The following is a 19,945-nucleotide window of genomic DNA, read 5'->3' on the forward strand; positions in this document are numbered from 1 at the left end:
CGCAGCCCTCAGTGCACACCTGTGGTTGCACACCTACACGTGCACACCCCTGTGCTCACACACACACCTGTGGGCACACCTGTGCTCACGTGTGCGTGCGTGCATGAACACCTGTGCACATCTGTGCACGCACACACAATGCCACGTGTGTGCACACACCGACACACCTGCACACGGCCGTGCTGGGACACCCGTGCTGCCACCCCAAAGCCTTCACACACTCACCCCTTTGCACCCTGTTTGCACATTCCACGCTTTTACACTCACCCTGTGTTTGTACATCCCCTGTTTTCACACTCACCCTATTTTTGCACGCCCTCTCATTTTCACACACGTACCATGTTTGCATCGTCCCTCCATGTTTGTACCCCCCCACCTTTTCACACCCCTACTATTTGCACACCCACCCCTGTTTGCACACCTCCGTGTTTGCAACCCGTCATTTTCACACCCCCCCTGTGTTTGCACACTCACCCTATTTGCACACTCACCCCCGGTGTTTGCACAGTCGAGTCCTATTTCCACACTCACCCCCATGTTTCAACACAAACACCCCCATGTTTGCCCACTCTTCCCCGTTTGCTCACCCACACGGTGCTTGTACTCTCACCTCGGTGTTTGCACACTCGCCCCCGTTTCCACCCACCCTTTGCACACTCGCTCCCTCTCCCGCCCGCCCTCTCCCCCCCGAACTACCATTCCCATCACCCCCCGTGCCCGCCCTGCCCCGCCGCCCAATCAGCGTGCGGTTTGTTGACAGGTGCCGCCATGGCGGTGCCCAGGCGCTGAGGGCGGCGCCGGGCCGCGGTGGGAGACGGCGGGACCCGGCGGGACCTGCGGGCACCGGACCTCGGGGGGCTCCGGGGGGCTCCGGGGCGGCTCCGAGCTCTCCCAGCCCCAGGGAGCGGGCGGACCCCCAGCTGCGCCCCTCCGAAGCCGCTGGGCCGCCTACCCGCGCTCCCCGGCCCGCTCTGCCTTGCCCGGCGGCGTCAGGGCTCCGTGCCGCTCGCCTTGAGCTCTCCGTCCGTAGGGGGACCATGAAGGTGGTGAACCTGAAGCAGGCCATCCTGCAGGCCTGGAAGGAGCGCTGGAGCGACTATCAATGGGCCATAAACATGAAGCGGTTCTTCCCCCGCGGAGCCACCTGGGACATCCTCAACCTGGCAGGTCCGGGGGGAGGCGGGGGGTTCCCCCTCTTTACTGGGCACACAGCGGTGTTTTGGGGGTCTCCACGAGGGCAGTGGGTTGTTTCCCCTAGTGTTCCCCTCTTTGGGGTGCAGACAGGGGTGTTTTGGGGGTTTTTGTTGCATTTTGGGCCCCCCCCCCTTCCCACACCACTTTTCATGCCAAAATGCCCATTCCCAACCACTTCAGCCCATTCCCGACTGTTCCCCCACCCCTTTCCCACCCCACTGGCTCTGTTTTGGGGTCATTCCCTCCATTATTCCCTATGGGAAGGTTCAGGGGTCAGCACAGCCTGGCTTTTGGGACAAGGGGAGCAGCTTTGAGTTGAGCCAGGAGAGAATTAGGTTGGAAATTAGGGGAAATTTCTTCATGGAAGGGGTGGTTATGTGTTGGAACAGGTTGTGGTGGAGTCACCATGTGGATATGGCTCTTGGGGGCTTGGGTTAGTGGTGAGATGCTCTTGGAGGTCTTCCCAGCCTTAATGATTCCCCAATTTCCTGATTCTAGCATTGCACAGGAGCCAGGTGCTGCTCCCAAGGCTGCTTCCCACCCTGGCTTCCCAGCCCAACTCAAGGGCATTTCACACAAATCCTGCCAAAGGCTAGGACTGGTTTAAAGATTTGCCAGGCTCTCCTGCTAATTATAGAAACTTGGTGCTGGGATTTTCCCCATGCAGCGAGTCCCTGGATAAATAAACAGAGCTGGGGGTTGCTGCTCCAGGGGGTTTTAAAGGAACCAGCCCCACACAGGCAGCAGCTCTCACTGCTCTGAGTATGGGGATCTTTCCCTTGTGGATGTTTTCCCCCTCCCTCCATCCTCCCAGTGGATTTTCTGTCAGTGTCTGGTTTTTGTCACCTCCTGTCCCCACTGCTGAGCTGCCCCAGCTGGGTTTGTCCTCTCCAAGGTGAGGCTGGAGGGGCCAAGTGGAGCTGTGGCCATGGGGAGATGGATTTGCTCTGGATTTATTTGCTGGGGGTGGGGGTGGTTGGCTCAAGGGCTGGTCCTGCTGCTGCCCAGCTGGTCCCCGGGGCTCCCTGGTGCCTGTTCCCACCCTGGTGGCACCGGCTCCTGCTCTGCTGGCAGCAAGGCCTGTGGGATGCTTGGCATGGGCTTGTCTGTGTATCCCCAAAACCAGAGCCAGAGATGATAATTCGTTATTATTTCTGCAGGAGCAGGTTTCTCCTGGCCCACATTTAGCTAGGGCTCAGTGGCTTCGTTGGGGGCAGCTCCTCTGCCAGGAGGGGAAGGAGCCGTGTCCCCTTTTCCTTTTGGGAGCCACAAGGGCAGGATGCTGGCGCCGACTGTGAGCATTGTGTGCACACAGGGAGAGCCCATTCCCGAGGTCCCAATGGCTGGAACAGCAGCTCCCTTCCTCACCACAGCCCCCGGAGCTGTCCTTTCCCAAGCTCATGCCTTTCAGCTTGGAAGTACAAAGGAGGGAAAGCTGGCACGAGCTGCTGGGATCACGGCAGGGCCCGGCAGATCGCTGCTGACACGTCTGCAGTGGGGAGCAGCATGTGGCTGGCTCGTGGTGACACTCTGGGATGGGCTGGGGAGGGGACGGCTGCCACCAGCCTTCTGTCCTCATCCCAGACGCTCTTGGCCCAGGATTCAGCCTTGGAGCAAGACCCAGGGAGTCTCCTGCTCCTGCACTTGGCATCCGGCGGTGGCTCCTCCTCCTCGGCTTTGGGGCGACAACTTCCCACCCTGCTGCTACTCCCCCTTTTACATCTGGGTGCTCTGACCTACTTGCAGCCCACGCCACAGCCCACCACAGCCCGGGGCCTGCTCGGGGAGGTGCTTCCTGCACTCTGCCATGGTTCAAATGGGCAATTAAAGGCTTGGCTGAGCAGATGGGACGGGCAGAGCCCCTCGGGCCACCGAGGGCCAGACGGGCAGGGCTGCACCCAGTGCAGGGGACTGGTGGCCCCAAGCTCAGCCCCAGGTGCCCAGGCAAAAGCCATTCGGTGGAGGCTGCAGGAGCCTCCTGGCAAGAAGTGGGAGGGAGGGGAATGTGGAGAGCAGCAGCAGCAATTTTGGGGCTGGAGTGCCCAGGGAGAGAGCAGTGTTAGCAGGAGGCTGCGTGCTCTGCCTGAATTATTCACCGGCCTGTGCCCGTCAGGGATTAGAAAGTTGTGGGATTCAGTGAATTTAGAAGAACACTGGTGTGGAGTCGCTGTGGTTGGTACAGTTGGACTTTGCTTCCCTGTGGGATGAGGGCAGAACAGTGTGTCTGTGTGTCCCTGTGTGCTGACCTGGGACCCTCTTTCCTTGCAGAGGCTCTGCTGGAGCAGGCCATGATCGGGCCGTCCCCAAACCCACTCATCTTGTCCTACCTGAAATACGCCATCAGCTCCCAGGTAAGGACCTGCTGGTGTTGCTCGGGGTCACCTTGCAGCCTCAGTGAGGTGGGCAAAGCTAGTGGGGTGTTGGTGGTGGGCAGGCACCCCAAATCCCCATGTGAGCCTCTCTGGGGCTGGGCAGGCACCCCAAATCCCCATGTGAGCCTCTCCTGGGCCGGGGCAGGCAGTGAAGGGCTCAGCGCATGCCCTGGGCAGGGATGTTTCTATAAATAGCCTCTGCCATTGCCCGGGGTGGGAATTCTGCCCCCCGAGAGTCTCTGCACTCGCTGTGAGCTCCACGCTTTCATATCCTGGCGTTTAATATCGCCTGAAGTTTGTGTGAAACACATCAGTGATCACCTAAAAATGTCTGTTTGGATTTGTGCCGGGTCAGCGCCCCAGCCCCGTCTGCGGTGACAGGCAGCGGGGCCGTGCCCTGACCTTGCCGTTCCTCAGCAACGAGCGCGGTGCTGGCACATAGCCCCTGTGACACCGCACTTGTTTTGGCTTTCTCTGTTGTAGATGGTGTCTTATTCCACGGTGCTGACGGCCATCAGCAAGGTACGGCTCTGGCAGGTGCTCTCAGAGGTTTTGCTCCTTACCCACAACCCCACGAATCCCTTTCCCTCCCCACAGCTCCCACCAAATGTAGGTCAAGTGGAAAGCGATGTCCTGGGCTGAGTCAGCAGCGGGCAGCCGGCACGGATTAGCACCCGAGCCTTTCTGTGCCCCCCTGGGGATGGGCTGCCGTAGGTCCCAGTGGGTTTTGGGGGTGTGAATGCCTGGTCCCTCTGCCCTGAGGGGCCTGGCAGGCTCCTGCCCTGCGTGTAACCCCATCCCAACCGCTGGAAACCACATCCTGCCGCGGTCAGCGGTGCTGGCAGCGCTGTGGTGATCAGAGCTGGTCGTGGAGGAGCTGCCAGGGCCTGGGCCATGCGGCTGCAGCCACACACCACGCTCAGCTGTGGCTTTCTACGGGTGCTTGGTGTCCCTGTGCTGCTTCCATGGGGACAAGCCCTCCATGGCTGCCTCTGCTTGGTGTTGGGAAGCCCCTCACAGGCTGTGACAGACCCCCCACTCCCTTCCTTGTCAGGCTGACCTCAGGCCCCCTACTCAGGGTGACCAAAGGAGGAATGATTTCAGGGAGAATGGTTTCTCTTCCTCCACCTCGTTGTTATGGGGATGGGAGGAGAACGCCGCTGGCAGTCAGTGTTGAAAATTTTGGGGGACTGCAGGCTGAGCTCGGAGTTGTGCCGTGAAGCCCTGGCGAGGTGGGGACCCCTCCAGCGGGCCCAGTGCCGATCCGGGGGGGAAGGATGCGCTCCCAGGGGAGGGTAAAGCAGAGCCCACCCCAGCTCTGCTCCGAAGGGCTCGGGCTCGTTGCTGTTACCCGGTGCCGCGTCACTGCCCGTTCAGAGGGGCGGGCACAGCACTGACCTTGACAGCCGAGCCTTCCTCCTTCAGCACAGCGTGGGCCCAGCGCGGAGCTGCGGGCAAGCTCCGGCCCGGCGGGGCTCCCCATCTGCTCTGGGAGGAGGCGGAGGGACCGTGCTTCTGCTGCCTCCTGCCCCCAGCCCCGCGGCCAGCCGGGCTGTTGGCGCTGCCAGCCCCACCGAGCCGGGGGTGGGCAGGGGGCTGGCGTCCGGCCACCACCGCCGCGCCAGGGCAGCACAGCCCCGGCCCTGCTGCCGCGGCCCCACCGCCTCTCGCCACCCCGGGAGGGCACGACCTGGCCGACAGACAGTCCTGACCTACTTCTCATTCAAGTGGCTTCTGGGCAGCTGCCAGGGGGAGTGTCCTGTGGCCGCAGCGCCTGGCCCGGCCCTGGAGGAAGGGCTTGAGCTTGTTTCGGGAGCTGCCGGAGCAGCCCCCATCTGAAGTCTCTCTGTGTTCCCCTGCTCTAGTTCGATGACTTCTCCCGGGACTTGTGTGTCCAGTCGCTCTTGGAGATCATGGACATGTTCTGTGACCGCCTCAGGTACTGTGTGACGTTCCAGCGCTGCCATCTCTGCCCTGGCTGTGCCATGGGCAGAACCAGGAGCCAGCGGAGCCTGGGGGTCCTGTCTGATCCCAGGATACTCACCATGGCAGAGGAAGGCAGGTTCCCCCTCCAGCTCTGTGTCCATTCTCAAGTTGCTGCCTTGTGAGTGGCAGCACAGGGACAGAAGAAGGAATCCAAACCCCACCAGCTTTGTGGGAAGCTGCAGGAAACCCCTGCTATTCTGGGATAAACCTCACCATGGTTTTCCTGCCCAGCTCAGGTAGATGGGGTGGGGTGGGTGTAAGACCCATGGTCCGAGGGTCTCCGTTTCCTTTCCCTCTGCACCCTCCCAGGCCCTGGCTGTGTGTCCCAATCTGGTCCTGCCTGTGCTGCCCCAGGCGCTGCCTTGTTTTTTTCCTTTATGCTCTTCCGCTGGTGTTGCAGGACCCAGGGGAGTCCAGACAACTCAGGCCATAAAAACTTTTTTAGAAAGCTTAGAAATCTTCCTGTTAACCCCTGACAGCCTCTTCTGGGAGGTGAGAGCATGCGGCAGGGAGGATGAGGAAGGCTCTTCAATGAGATGAAATGAAGCAGCAGCAATGAATATGCATCAGTGGCAGATGTTGACAAGGAGCTGTCGCTGGCCAACTGCAGAGCCGGCCCTTAATCCGCTCCTGCCTGCTCTGATCCTCTGCTTAATTTGATCAAAACTTCTGGCCCCGATGATTTGTGCATCAGGAGGGGAAAGCGTTCACCTCTCACAGTGTACTGATCGATGCTGAGCCTCTCTTAGCAAGATAATTTGATTAAAAGCTTGGAAAGTTTCCCTGTAGTGGAGTGGCCAGCGAGGAGGCTGCATGGTGGGGGGTGGGGATGTCTCCTTCCCCCTGGCACAGCAGGAACGCTGGTGGGATGAGCAGGCTGGGATCTGCAGCAGAGGAGTGGGCTGGAAGCGCGGGACCTGGTTTTGGGTTCCCCAGCCTACCCTGTGTCTGTGCCTCAGTTTCCCCACACACAGTGAGGATATTCCCGCTTCTCTCCTGTCCCAGCTGCCACGGCAAGGCCGAGGAGTGCATCAGCCTGTGCCGGGCGCTGCTGAGTGCCCTCACCTGGCTCCTGCGCTGTGCTGCCTTCTACGCCGAGAAGGTGAAGGAGCCCCTGGAGCAGGCGGCGGCGGAGAACCAGCTGAAGATGTGCCTGGAGCGGCTGGAGAAGGTGCTCAGCAGCACCAAGAACCGTGCCCTGATCCACATCGCCAAGCTGGAGGAGACGTGTACGTCCCTGCCCCGCGCGCTGGCCCTGGGGAGATGTCACTGCCACCTCTCCCTTCCCCCTGCCCGGCTCCTGCCGCATTGTCCCTGCGGCTCCAAGCCTATCCATCTTCCAGCCCTGTTGCTGTAACCGTCTCCTCCCTGGCTCTGTGCCACCCTCTGCCCCCTCCCCTCCGTGCTGCCCTTGGAAGAGGAGCAGAATTAATGTGAAGGCTGTGTGAGCTGTTCTGGGCGCGTGGCGAGCCCTGTGCTCCGACAGCCTGGCACAGCCCCACGCCTTCATCTGTGCCTGTGTCTGGCCAGGGGGCTGTGCCAGGCTGGGCTTGGGATGGGAGCTGCTGGGGGCACACAGACCCCCGGGTTGGGGCTGCATCACCAGGAGGGACCCCCAGCCTCTTCAGCCCCTCTGCTGCTGTAGGCCTTGGAGTTGGCCTGCCTGGCTTCCCCGTGTGCCACTGTCCCCTCGCTGAATCCCTGCCTTCCCTTCCCAGCCTCCTGGAGCACTGTGGAGCAGTCCCTCGTCAAGCTGGGGGAGAACCTGAACAACCTTGGCAGCTCCCCACTGCGGAGCCAGGCTGATGACTGCATCTCCCTCATCAAGAGGTGGCTGTGTTCTGCTGCCCCGTGGGCTTGAGGGGCAAAATGGGTCTGAGCCCCACTCTGAGTCCCCCAGACTCCCTGCTCTGAGGGTTGAGAGCCTCCTGCCTCCCTCCACACTGGCTCCCGGCTTCCCTGTCCCTTTCCAGCTCAGAGCCCTGATCCAGCAGGGGCTTCCCAGTGGAGAGGGGACAGGGCTAGTGGTGACTTGTTGCAGAAGAGTCTTACCCAGGGGTTGCTCCTCTGGTGACCCTGGGACCCTTTACCATCCCTCAGCTACTCTGGCCACACCAGAGCTGCTGTTCCTGCTCTGGATCCCCCTGGAATTGCTCCCAGGGCCTGAGGGCTTGGCTGTGCCTTGGAACTCCCAGGTACAGGTGTTCCAGTGTCCTCCCCCAGGGCAGCAAAGGTCAGAGGCTTGGCCAGGGAATGGGAGTGGGACAGGAGGAGCAGGAATCTGTCCCTTCAGGGCTCCAGTGACCCTGGACTGTCCTTTTCCACCCAGCATCCCCACCATGCTCTCAGTCCACTCGGAGCAGCTGAACAAGACAGGCTTCCCCACTGTGCACGCTGTGGTGCTGCTGGAGGGCACCATGAACCTCACGGGAGAGACCCAGCCACTGGTGGAGCAGCTGATGATGGTGAAGAGGATGCAGGTACAGAAGTGACAGCGTGTTCTCTTGCTCAGGCAGCCTGGGGCTGTGGGGCCTGGCCACAGCTCCATGCCATGTGCCTCTTTGTGCTGGTCCTGGTCCAAGGGAGCAGTGGAAGCCCATCAACACCTCTGCAGGGGTTCAGTGTTTGGCTGTGGTGGAGGGATGTGCTTTGCTGCCAGCCCAGCACTGGGAGGGCTTGTGTGTGTTCCCCACAGCGCATCCCCTCCCCGCTCTTTGTGCTGGAGATCTGGAAAGCCTGTTTTGTGGGCCTCATCGAGTGTCCCGAGGGCACGGAGGAGCTCAAGTGGACAGCTTTCACCTTCCTGAAGGTAGGGCCCAGCTGCAGCCCCGAGTCCCTGCCCTTTTCCTGCACGTCTGGCTCCTGCTGAGCCCTGAGCTCTGCCAGAGCAATCAGTCCTTCTCTCTTGCAGTGTGCCCTTCACCCACAGTGTGCCCCTTGGGGTGCCCCCCCCACCCCAAAATCTGCCCCTTAAGGTGTCCCACACCCCACAGTATGTCCCCCACAGCTCACCATGTGCTCTTCAGGGTGCCTCCACTCCCCACAATGTGCCCCTTGGGTTCCATCCCACCTGAGCCCACCCCAGCCCTCCTGTCACCCACTGAGCAGGAGTCCAGGGGCCTCCTTTCAGCCCAGCCTCACTTTGTTTGGCAGAGTGGGTTTTCCTGAGGTGTTGTGGTGGAAATGTGGCTCCAAGTGATGGTGGAAGGACACTGCAGAGGGGAACAGGGGCACAAAATCCCCTGGGTGCACACGCTGCTCCAGAAATGCTCCTTTCCTGGGGCTGGGAGAGCAGCTGTGTGCAGCTGTGTTGGTGTGGGCTGGTGCTGCTGGGGGGTCCCAGCTGTGGAATGGGGACTGCCCTGATGTCACTCTGTGCCCTGTGTCTTTCAGATGCCCCAAGTGCTGGTTAAACTCAAGAAGTATCCCCAGGGGGACAAGGTGAGTCTGGAGGGCCGTCTGTGGGGCCTGTGTGTGTCATGGTGGTGCTGAGCCTGGCCTGCACCGGGAAATGGTCCCTGTCCCAAGAACCTTCCCTAACAGAGCAGGTGGGGGCAGGGAGGGTGGGTCTGTGCCAGCAGCATGGTGAGCTGAGTGCCTGGCTTTGTGTTTGCCAGGATTTCACTGAGGATGTGAACTGTGCCTTTGAGTTCCTGCTGAAGTTGACCCCTCTGCTCGACAAAGCCGACCAGCGCTGCAAGTGAGTGTTCACCATGGCCAGAGCTGCCACGTGGCCACATGCCACAACCACCCTGTCCCCGCTGCAGGGTGCTGGGGCAGCTCCTGGCAGGGCTGGGTTAGTTTCTGATCCCTTTTCTTCTTCCTGAGGCCTTGCTGCTGCCACGAGTGAAGCAGTGAGTGTGTGACAGCTGAGTCACATGTGACACCCAGAGCTGCTCTGGACCCTGCAGCACCCTCAGAGGGGTGGGACAGGGCCAGGAGGGCAGCTCAGGAGTCCCCCTGCCCTGTGGCACTGTCTGGGGTGGCAGGAATGCTCTCCTTGGGGCTACAGCTCTCCTCTCTCTTCCAGCTGCAACTGCATGAGCCTGCTCCTGCAGGAGTGCAGCAAGCAGGGTCTGCTCTCTGAGGCCAACATGAACAACCTCATCGACAAACGGTACAGCCACACCAAAGTCTGGGAAACCCCCAGAAGTGGGGCTGGAGCACCTGGTTTTGGGGGGGAAGCATGAGGGAGCAGCTGTGCTGACACTGGGGGACTGCAATCGGGACGTGGCGGCCTGGAGGGTTGGGCTGCTGCTTTTGGGACAGGTTGGGTACAGGCAGAGTCTGTCCCCTCAGAGAGGCAGCTGGTGGTGGCCTGAGGCAGTGGCTGTCCCTTGGGGCTGCCAGTGGTGGAGAGAGGGAGGCAGGTGAGGGATTCCTACACACTGGCCCTTCTTTGGGGTCCCCCAGGGCAGCAGACAAGGAAAATTCTCCGTCCCTGAAATCGGCCGAGAACGCCAACATCCAGCCAAACCCGGGGCTCATCCTGAGGGCTGAGCCCACTGTCACCAACATTCTGAAGGTGAGTGCCCTTCTGTAGCTGTGCTGGGCTGGCTGGGCTCAGCCCTGGAGCCCCTGACCAGCAGCATCAGCCTAACCAGGCAGCCAGGGCAGTTGGGAGGTGCCAGATCTCCCCCTGCCCTGGGGTGGAGTAGTGGAGAAAAACACAGGAGCCTTGCTGCTCCATTGTGGGGATTAGGAGCTCCCCTCCTCCTTCCCAGGAAGCTGGAGGAGCTGTCAGGTGGCATGTCATCAGTGCCAGGAGGCTGAGCCCTGCCAGCTCTGCCCATCCCGCTGCTTCCTGTGTGCATCTCCCCTGTTCCCTGGAGACTCCCCACGTCCTTGTGTCACTCTGGTGGTTTTGCTGCTGCTGAGTGACAAGGGATGTTTTCCTGCTGATGGCAGGGGCTCAGAGGTCTCCATCCCACCTCTCCCAAATCCAGCAGGTCCCTGCTCCTCAAGGTCTTTTGCAGCTGATCAACTCTGTGCCCCAAAAGCTGGAGTTTGTGGCTGCTCTGTAGCACACATTCCCCATGACTTCTCTTTCCTCTTACTTTTTTGCTTGGAGACCATGGATGCAGATCACTCCAAGTCCCCTGAGGGCCTGCTGGGGGTCCTGGGTCACATGCTGTCTGGGAAGAGCCTGGACTTGCTGCTGGCAGCGGCAGCGGCCACTGGGAAGCTGAAATCCTTCGCTCGGAAGTTCGTCAAGTGAGTGTCCACTTGCATGGCACTGTGACTGGTGACCAGGGGACTGGGGGGAGCAGGCAGCCCCCTAAACTGCCCCTTAGACAGGACTGGATGTGCCTCTGGCCCTGTGGAGCACTGGGGTGGGCTGGGATCTCAGGGAGGCTGCACCCCACAGCACCCCGTCTTTGCGTGAACAGGGCAAAGAATTGGAGCCAGGTTGGTCTGGGGGTGTTCAGAGAACTGAAGGCCATGGCAGAGCCCCAGACCCAGGGCTGTGTGTCCCTGCTGTCCCCAGACACATGTGTCCTGCTTGGTGCACACACACCAGCACACATGTGGGGCTGTGTGACGGGCTCCCCTGAGGTGACTTGACCCACACCAGCCTCAGGGTGCATGGGGGGGGCCTGTTTGGGGGTCTCTGCTCCGAAACACCCACAGAGCTGGCTCTGGGGAGAGCCCTTGGTGTGGGATGAGCAGCGTGGCCGGACCTGAGTGGCCACAGGGAGTGGACACAGGGAGGAGGTGACTTGTCCCTGCAGTGCTGGAGGGTGTCCGCAGAGCCAGGCCTCACGTCTCCTGCCCCTCTGTGCTGGGATGGAGTCTGGGGGGGTTCTGCAGGCCAGGCAGCCCTCTGCTCGTCTCGGGGTTGGGAATTGTCTGGTTGGACTGACGATGCTTTGCTGCCACTCTCTGCCCCTCCAGGCTGAATGAATTCACCAAGCAAATCACCGGAGAAATCTGTAAGTGTGTGTGCGTCTGTGCGTGGGGTGATTGGAGCTGTGCCCCCCCTGCTGCCTGTGCTGGGATGTTCTGGGGCCTGGCTGGATTAAACTGGGACTGGCTGTGGTGCCAGAGAAAGCTGAGCTGTGCCAGGCTGTGGGGGTGCTGGCAGGGAGGGGGCCATGTGCCAGCAGGGATCTGGGCTCCTGGGGACGTGCTGCCTTCATGTGCGTATCCATCCCAAATGTGGGGTGTTCCCAAGGGCTCCCTCTCCCCAGCTGAGCCCGGGGGCCCCTTGGCTCCCTCCCTGGAAGGGGTGATGTGTCAGCACAGCCCAGATAAGGACTCTGACTCTGTGTGATGAAACTTGCAGAGTGCTCTGACCTTCCATGGCAAGGGGGGCCCCGCTTGGGCTGGGGCTGCCCAGAGGGAGGCTGGAGCTGCTCTGAGGGCTCAAGCAGAGACAGATGAGGTGGGGGGAGGCACTTGGCACATCCCCTTGCTTGCACAGAAGCACCGGGGGGGTTAGAAAAGCTGTGTGGGGGAAGCAGGGCCTCGGCCCCCGCGCTCATGGGGTTCTGCCTCCCTCACCCTGCCGAGGCCAGAGAGCCTCAAGGTCTTTATTTCTCCTCCCTCAGCCAAGAGTGGCCCAGTCCGGGCTCTGCTCTTTGACATCTCCTTCCTCATGCTGTGCCATGTGGCCCAGACCTATGGCTCAGAGGTAAGGATCCTCCGAGGGGATGAGAGGATGGGACTGGATCCTGTGAGGGAGGGAAGGATGGGGCTGTGTCCTCCGAGGGGCTCTCACCCTGCCAGCTCAGCCCCTGCGCTGCTGCAGCCTTTCAGCCTCCTCTAGTGGCCAGCCTGCCAGTGTCCCCACTGTCCCTGCAGTCTCTGCAGCCATTCCATAGGCCAGGGCACAGCACCCAGCGCCTGCCACCTGGAAATCTCTCCCTGGAGCTCTGTGGGTGCCAGGTGATAGAGTGGGACTGGCTGTCGCCTCCCTGAGGACTTGGGCTGTGCTGCATTGATGGGCAGTGGAATCAATGGGAATGCTGTTTCCAACGGCCGCGGAGCTCACGAGGCTCCTCCCAGTTTGCCCCTCCAGTCTGGCACTGGTTAGGTGGGGGGTCACACGGCCAGGCAGTGTCAGCCCTCCCCCATCCAAGGAGGAACTCAGCCCTGCTCAGGAAGCAGCACTTTGGTTGCATGAAAATTTTCCAGGTTTCGACATCTGTGTGTGTTTGGAGGCGAAACGATACCGAAACACTGGGAATGTGGAGAAGGGGGGGAGAGAGGGGTCCTGCCCAGCCAGCCCTGGGAGCAGGGAGGGGGGACCAGGCAGGGACGGATGTGCCCAGGGCTGTCCAATGAGATCTCATCCCCCTCTCCCAGCCCGGTGACTTTCCTGCCCAGCTGCTGCTGAACAGATGTGCAGAACTTTTTTTGGACAAAAATAGTGTCCCCTGGGTGACACAGGCTGAGGGGAGGAAGTGACGTGTGGGGTTCCCAGCTCATGGCCCCCACAGGACCCTCCCAGCTGGGCTGTGCAGCCCCAGCCCTGGGGACCCTGTGAGGGGCTTGATGGGACGGGGGGACAAGGGACGTGTTTGAGCAGGATGCGGTGACCCCATGGCCACACTCGCAGCTGGCCTGGCATCTCTCCTCTGAGCTGGGCTGTGTTCTGCTGGGGAGGCCCCTGGTATTGGGGGGAAACCACAGCCCGCAGATGGGAAACCAGTGCCTTACTGGGAGCAGACCAGTGCCTTACTGGGGGCAGACCAGTGCCTGTCTCTCCCTCCAGGCCACAGGGCGGCGCTGTTCCCACGGCCATGAGCACCCCCGGGTGGGGGTCAGGCCCCAGGGTGGGGGTCCCCAGCAGGGTCCCTGCAGGATGCAGACCCTGTGCCGGTTCCTTTCCAGGTGATCCTGTCAGATTCCAACCCTCCGGGTGAGGTGCCCTTCTTCGAGACCTGGATGCTGACCTGCATGCCCGAGGAGGGGAAGATCCTCAACCCCGATCACCCCTGCTTCCGCCCGGATTCCACCAAGGTGGAGTCCCTGGTTGCCCTCCTCAACAACTCCTCTGAGATGAAGCTGGTGTAAGAGCCCACCCATGTGCCTACCCTGCCATGCCTGGGAGGAGCCCCCAGCCCAGCTCCCCTGCCCCATAGCTGTGCCTGACTCCCCATCTTCCCCCAACAGGCAGATGAAGTGGCACGAGGTGTGTCTGAGCATCTCAGCTGCCATCCTGGAGATCCTCAACGCCTGGGAGAATGGAGTCCTCACCTTTGAGTCGATCCAGGTGGGGCTGGTGGGGGACTGTGCGGTGTACTGAGGCGGGGCCAAGACTCCAGAAGCTGTGGGGTACCCTGTTCTCCTGCTGTGATCTCTCTGACAGCCACCTCGGAGCTTGCTGTGACTTTTGAGTGGGCGTCTGATGTGGCTCCAGCCCCTCATTCCTGCTCCAAACTGTCCCGTGGGTGGCAGTCGGACTGGCAGGGACAGTGTCACCCATGGAGGAGAGAAGGGCTTGGACCCTGCAGTCGGGACCCACAGCCCTGGGAGGTGCTGGCTGCGCATCCACCTGGCTGTGCTCATCCTCTGCTCTGTCTGCTCTCCTAGAAAATCACGGACAACATCAAGGGGAAGGTGTGCAGCATGGCGGTGTGTGCCGTGGCCTGGCTGGTGGCTCATGTCCGCATGCTGGGCCTGGATGAGCGGGAGAAGTCCCTGCAGATGATCCGGCAGCTCGCCACCCCCCTGTATGGAGAGAACACGCTCCAGTTCTACAACGAGCGGTGAGCTTGGGGGCACGGGCCTGTTCCTGCCCTGCTGCCACTTCCCAGAACCACATCTCCTGCCCTGCTTCCCCTTTTCCACTTCCTGATGCTGTGCCATCTCCTGCCCTGCTTCTGCCTCCCAGTGCCATGGCCTTCTGCCCTGATTCCACTTCCTGATCTCATGTCATCTCCTGCCCTTCTTCCACTTTCCAGTGATGTTGTCTCCTGCCCTTCTTCCTCTTCCCAGTGCCATGCCATCTTCCCTGTTTCTGCTTCCCAGTGCCATGTCATCTCCTGCCCTGCTTCCACTTCCCAGTGCTGTGTCATCTCCTGTTTCCATTTCTTGGTGCTGTGCCATCTCCTGCCCAGCTCCAACTTCCCGGTGCCGTGCCCTTCTCTGCCCCACTGTCCCTTCCCAGTGCCCCCTGACGCTGTCTCTCCTCCTCAGCGTGGTGATCATGAGCTCCATCCTGGAGCACATGTGTGCAGATGTCCTGCAGCAAACGGCCACACAGATCAAATTCCCTTCCACTGGCATGGACACCATTCCCTACTGGAATCTTCTGCCCCCCAAGAAGCCCATCAAGGAGGTGCTGACCGGTGTGTTCACCAAAGTGCTGGAGAAGGGCTGGGTCGACAGCCGCTCCATCCATATCTTCGACACCCTGCTGCACATGGGAGGGGTCTACTGGTTCTGCAACAACCTGGTCAAGGTACGAGGGGGCAGGAGGGACCCCCAGTGCTGGGCGGGGTGCTGAGGCCAGGACTGGTGGGTCTAGTTTGTGTTCCCAGTGTCCCGAGTGTCCCTGGGCTGGGCACTGGGACAGTTTTGGCACTGGAGGGGAGTGGAGCAGGCCCACCTCTCCCCCCCTGCCGTGCAGGAGCTGCTGAAGGAGACGCGGAAGGAGCACACGCTGAGGGCCGTGGAGCTGCTCTATGCCATCTTCTGCCTGGACATGCAGCAGCTGACGCTGACACTGCTGGGCCACATCCTGCCCAACCTGCTGACAGACTCCTCCAAGTGGCACACCCTCATGGACCCCCCCGGGAAGGCCCTGGCCAAGTAAGACCCCAGACCCATGGAGACTGTCTCCTCAAGGCCTGTTGGGGGAGATGGGGGAGTGATCTGTGCTGGGATGAGGGTCCAGCTGCCCAAATCCCACTCTGGCTCCAACAGTTCCCACTCTGGTCCCGATTCCCTGCTGTCCCCGCTCTGAGAAGGGACCTGTTGTGTCCCATCCCAGCTCGCTCTCTGGCCTCTGCCACTCCCCCTGCTCACACCCTGTCCTCAGATGGGCTGGCAGCACCTGGCTGTGTCCCTGCTCTGTCCCCAGGCTCTCTGTGTGGTGTGCCCTGAGCTCCTACTCCTCCCACAACAAGGGCCAGGCCTCGGCCCGGCAGAAGAAGAGGCACCGGGAGGACATCGAGGTGTGTCTGGGTGGAGCAGGGGTTGGCTGAGGGCTCTCTGTGCCCAAAAGCAGCAGTGGTTGGGGGAGGTGAGGGTGACAGGAGTGGGTGGGTGAAGCCAGACTCCCTGCCCAGCTTCTCTGGGCTCTCTGAGACCTTCCAACCTTAAAATCCAGGATTCTCCCTTCTGTTTTCTGGGCAAGGGGCTGTAATGAGCTGGTCAGTGTGTGTCCGGCCCCACCCAGGCTGGGGTGCTCTGGGTGAACAGAGATCAGATCCTGGGCCGTGGGGCTGTGCAGAGCCCAGGGTGGGTCACCACCCCCGTGCAGGGTGAGGGGCTGGTGGGGCTGACCCCCCTGTCCCCCCAGGATTACATCAGCCTGTTCCCTCTGGATGACACACAGCCCTCCAAGCTCATGCGGCTGCTCAGCTCCAATGAGGAGGATTCCAACATCCTCTCCAGCCCCAGTAAGTGCACGAGGGGAGGGGGGACGGCTCCCCTGCCTCGCTGTCCCTTTTGGGTGTGAAACGTGTATTTGCATAAAAACCCTTCCCTTCCCAAACCAGCCAGGTGAGGATTTAGAGCTCTCAAGTGGTTTTTGAGTTATCTTGGAGTTTTTTCATTTGCGGAAGGCCAATTTCTTTATTTTTCTGATCAGAACAACTTAAAAGGGTGAGGTTAAACCTTCCCTTCGTGCCAGTGCCCCCCAGCCCAGCACCCCACACCCAAGGGGCTCGGGGGGGGCTTTGTGTCCCTCCAGCCACCCCGCATGGGACCACAGCTGGAGGTGACATTCCTGGTGTCTGAGGCCAAATCCTGACATTCCACTGCTGTTAACAAGGCTGGAGTGGAGCGGATGAGGCCCCGCCGGTCACATCCGTGTCCCTGCAGTGTCACGGGTTGCGGCAGCTCCGGCGGGACTTGCTGGAAAGGGTCCATGTCCTACCCAGTGGGTGCTGTCACAGCTCCCACATGCATTGTCCACACTCCTGGGCAGTGAGTCAGGACATTCCCAGGTGGTTTCTCTCCTTATCCCAAATTACTCTATATATTAGTTTTCGACACATCCATTGACCTTCGGTTTCAGTTGGTTTCGTTACTGTCGAAATATGGGCTTTTCCCTTTATTTCACTTATCTTCTTTTACCTCCTGAGGCAGCAGTCCCACCTCTTCCCAGTGACATTCAGGACTTTTTTGGGCTATTTGCTGCAGTGATGTGGAAATGCCGCTTCCTGCAGCTACCACGTAACTCATGTGATTCCATGAGAAAAGTGTGGGAGGGCTTTCTTTTTTTGGTGAGCATCCTCAGAGCAGCACAAGGTGGATCCTGCAGATTTGGGCAGGGGCTGTGGGCCATGGGGTGCACAAGAGCCTTCCCAAGGGGGTTCCCATCCTGTTGGAGCGGACCTGACCCAGTTCTTCCACAGGAGCGCCCAGCAGCACTTCACAGCTGGGGTCAGCTCAATCCTCCTGGTCTGTCCCAGGATTTGCTGCTCGATTTGGACGTGCCTCAGCTCTGACAGCTGAATTGCGCCCTGACAGTGAGATGGCAGGGCTGCTGTGCAGCTGTTGAACATCTGGCTCTCACACAGGATGTGTAACTTGTGTGTTGCTGCTGTTCTCCTCTGCTCCCGTGCGTGACACCACGAATCACACCCCAAAAGCAGTGGGGGGAACCCGCTAGGGCTCCGTGTGGGCTGGCAGAGGGGACAGGGACAGGGCAGAGACCATCTGTGCTGTGTTTCTGGGGTGCCCCATTGGCACAGACTGTTGGGTACAGGGGGCCTAAACCTCTTCTGCACAACAGGGTTGCCTCATGGCAAAGCCCCTCCTAGAGCTGGGTGACCTCGAGTGGCCAGAGCTGGCTGGGGTGGGCACGTTGGCTTGACCAAAGGGGCCATGAGGCTGTTCCTGACTCTCTGCTCCTGCCCACAGATCGCTCCATGAGCAGCTCACTCTCTGCCTCCCAGCTCCACACCGTCAGCATGAGGGACCCGCTGAACCGGGTGCTGGGTAAGGTGGGGATGGGTCTGTGGGGTCACATCCAACCACTGGGACACCAGGGGGAAGTTCAGGCCACCCCCGGCCTCCCAGAAGTGACCTGACTGTTGATCTCTCTCTGTGTGACCTGACTGTTGATCTCTCTCTGTGTGACCTGGCTGTTGATCTCTCTCTGTCCCCACAGCAAACCTCTTCCTGCTCATCTCTTCCATCCTGGGGGCCAAGACAGCCGGCACCCACACCCAGTTTGTCCAGTGGTTCATGGAGGAATGTGTGGAGTGCCTGGAGCAGGGCAGCCGTGGGAGCATCCTCCAGTTCATGCCCTTCACCATGGTGGGTCCAGTGGCCGTGACACACCTGGGGGTGCACCAGGGTCCCGTGGGATGGGTACATCCCAGGGTCCTGCTGACACTCACCTGTGCTTCTTCTCTGTCCCTGGGCAGGTTTCAGAGCTGGTGAAGGTGTCCACCATGTCCAGTCCCAAAATTGTCCTGGCCATCACTGACCTCAGCCTGCCCCTGGGCCGCCGCGTCGCCGCCAAGGCCATCGCTGCGCTGTGAGCGGGGCTGCTCCGGCCAGGGGGGATCCTGGAGGATCCCTGGGATCTCGCTGATCATCTGGCTGGCTGGGACCGCCTCTGTCAGTGCAGCTGCTGGAGGCTGCTCCCTCGGCACACGGAGCCGTCTCCTTGCTCTGCCTCATGGCACCTTTGAGACTGAAACACCCCCTATTTTTTTTTATTCTATAAATCAATCCTTTTGTAGAACCAGCTTTTGCTTCATCTATGTTTGGGGTCCTGGGACTCCCCAAAACCCCTCGATTCTGGGGGTGATGGGGAGCCAGCAGCCAAGCCCTGTGCTGGGCAGGGGGGGATCCCTGTCCCGGACCTCAGAGCGGGTGGTGGGCTGCCCGTGGTGCTCCGGCCGGGAGTGGGTGCTGCCCTGGGTAGGGCAGGGATGCTTCCCTGCTGTGCTGTCAGCCACAAGCGGGGTCTTGTTGGGAATTCCTCCCAGTGAGTGTGAGTTTTTGTTGGAATTCCTTCTAGTGAGTGTGAGTTTTTGTTGGAATTCCTTCCTATGAGTGTGAGCTCTTGGAATTCCTTCCCATGAGTGTGAGCTCTTGGAATTCCTCCCCGTGAGTTCCGTCCGCGGTGAGCACGGCACTGGCAGTGGGTGAGTAACTGTGGCCTCGCCAGCACCACACTGGCTTCGTGCCGGGACAGGCTCCTCTGGGACTGTCCCCACACCCTGTCAGCTGCTCCAGCAGTGAATCCTCCCGGCGCTGTCACCAACTGCTGTCCCTGAGGGGATGGCAGGGCCAGGGCTGCTGCACCTCTGCTCCTTCCACTGGTGTTGACTCACAAGAAAGGGGAAAGCGGGGCCAGTAGGCCCCAGCCCTTCCCTCAGGGCACTGTGACTGATCCCACTCCCGGGGCTGGGCTGTGCCTCTGCCCCCTTGGCAGCAGTGGGGTTCCCAGCCCTGTTTTGGGGACTCCAAGGGGAGATGGGGCTCAGAGGGATCCTGGCGCAGTGCCACAGGGGTTGGGTCAGTGCTGGCCGGGGAAGAGGCAGCAGGGACGGTGACTCAGGGCCAGGCTGACCCCATCTGATCCCGGGATGAGCTCAACTCCTGGCAGCTCCCAGGCTTTGCCGGAGGGAGAGACCCCAATGCACTTGGGGTAGCCGTGCGTGTTGCTGGTCCTTGGCCTTCACACAGAGCATCTTCCCCCTTCCCGCTGCTCCCAGGGCTCCAGCCCCTGGTCGCAATCCGGGGTCAGCCGGGAGCAGCTGCGGGGCTGGGTGGGGCAGATAACGGAGCCGTGGCACGCACCGGGATGGGTCGGGATGGCCTCACCGGACCTGACAGCTGCGTGAATCCCTCCCTGAGCTGGCACCGACCTGCCCGGGCACCTCTGCTTGCCCAGGGGCGGCCCTTTACCGTTAGCCCGGAGCAAAGAGCAGGACCGGGCGCTTGTGGCCTTCCCGGCTCTGTCAATATTTGCCGAGGCAGCCCCGTGCCTGGCGTTGGCACCGGCGCTTCCCCTTACAGGAAGGGGCTGGAGCGGGAGAAGGGGGTTTTCTGTAAGCACCCGTGAGGCGGGGGAGGGAGGGAGCTGCTGCCCGTGGAGTGTGTGCAGCCAAACGCCCCTGGGTGAGGGCTTCCCCCTGGCAGTTTGTGACCGGGGGGCTCCTGCCTGTGCCAGCCCCTTCCCAGGGCTGGAAGTTGGGGGGAGGCAGGAAATTGTGAGCCCTGGCACCCCCAGCACTGGGCTCTGTCCCTGTGTGGCT

General features: G+C 61.0%; 1 protein-coding gene across 1 annotated transcript; it reads left to right on the top strand.

The window, feature by feature from the left end:
• The first annotated feature begins 788 nt into the window (after positions 1–788).
• MED24 (mediator complex subunit 24) lies at positions 789–18,378 on the top strand. The gene is made up of 25 exons (XM_082297171.1): positions 789–1,167; positions 3,463–3,545; positions 4,050–4,088; positions 5,432–5,505; positions 6,558–6,781; positions 7,271–7,382; positions 7,882–8,032; positions 8,248–8,361; positions 8,946–8,993; positions 9,170–9,252; positions 9,583–9,669; positions 9,966–10,077; positions 10,624–10,766; positions 11,448–11,485; positions 12,104–12,186; positions 13,389–13,567; positions 13,671–13,770; positions 14,091–14,266; positions 14,697–14,961; positions 15,130–15,311; positions 15,583–15,676; positions 16,024–16,123; positions 17,592–17,669; positions 17,842–17,990; positions 18,101–18,378. The coding sequence occupies exons 1-25, from the start codon at positions 1,038–1,040 to the stop codon at positions 18,215–18,217; spliced, it is 2,961 nt and encodes a 986-aa protein (XP_082153297.1). The 5' UTR covers positions 789–1,037; the 3' UTR covers positions 18,218–18,378.
• The last annotated feature ends 1,567 nt before the right edge of the window (positions 18,379–19,945 follow it).

Source organism: Coloeus monedula, assembly GCF_965178545.1.
Source record: "Coloeus monedula genome assembly, chromosome: 26".
Taxonomy (NCBI): domain Eukaryota; kingdom Metazoa; phylum Chordata; class Aves; order Passeriformes; family Corvidae; genus Coloeus; species Coloeus monedula.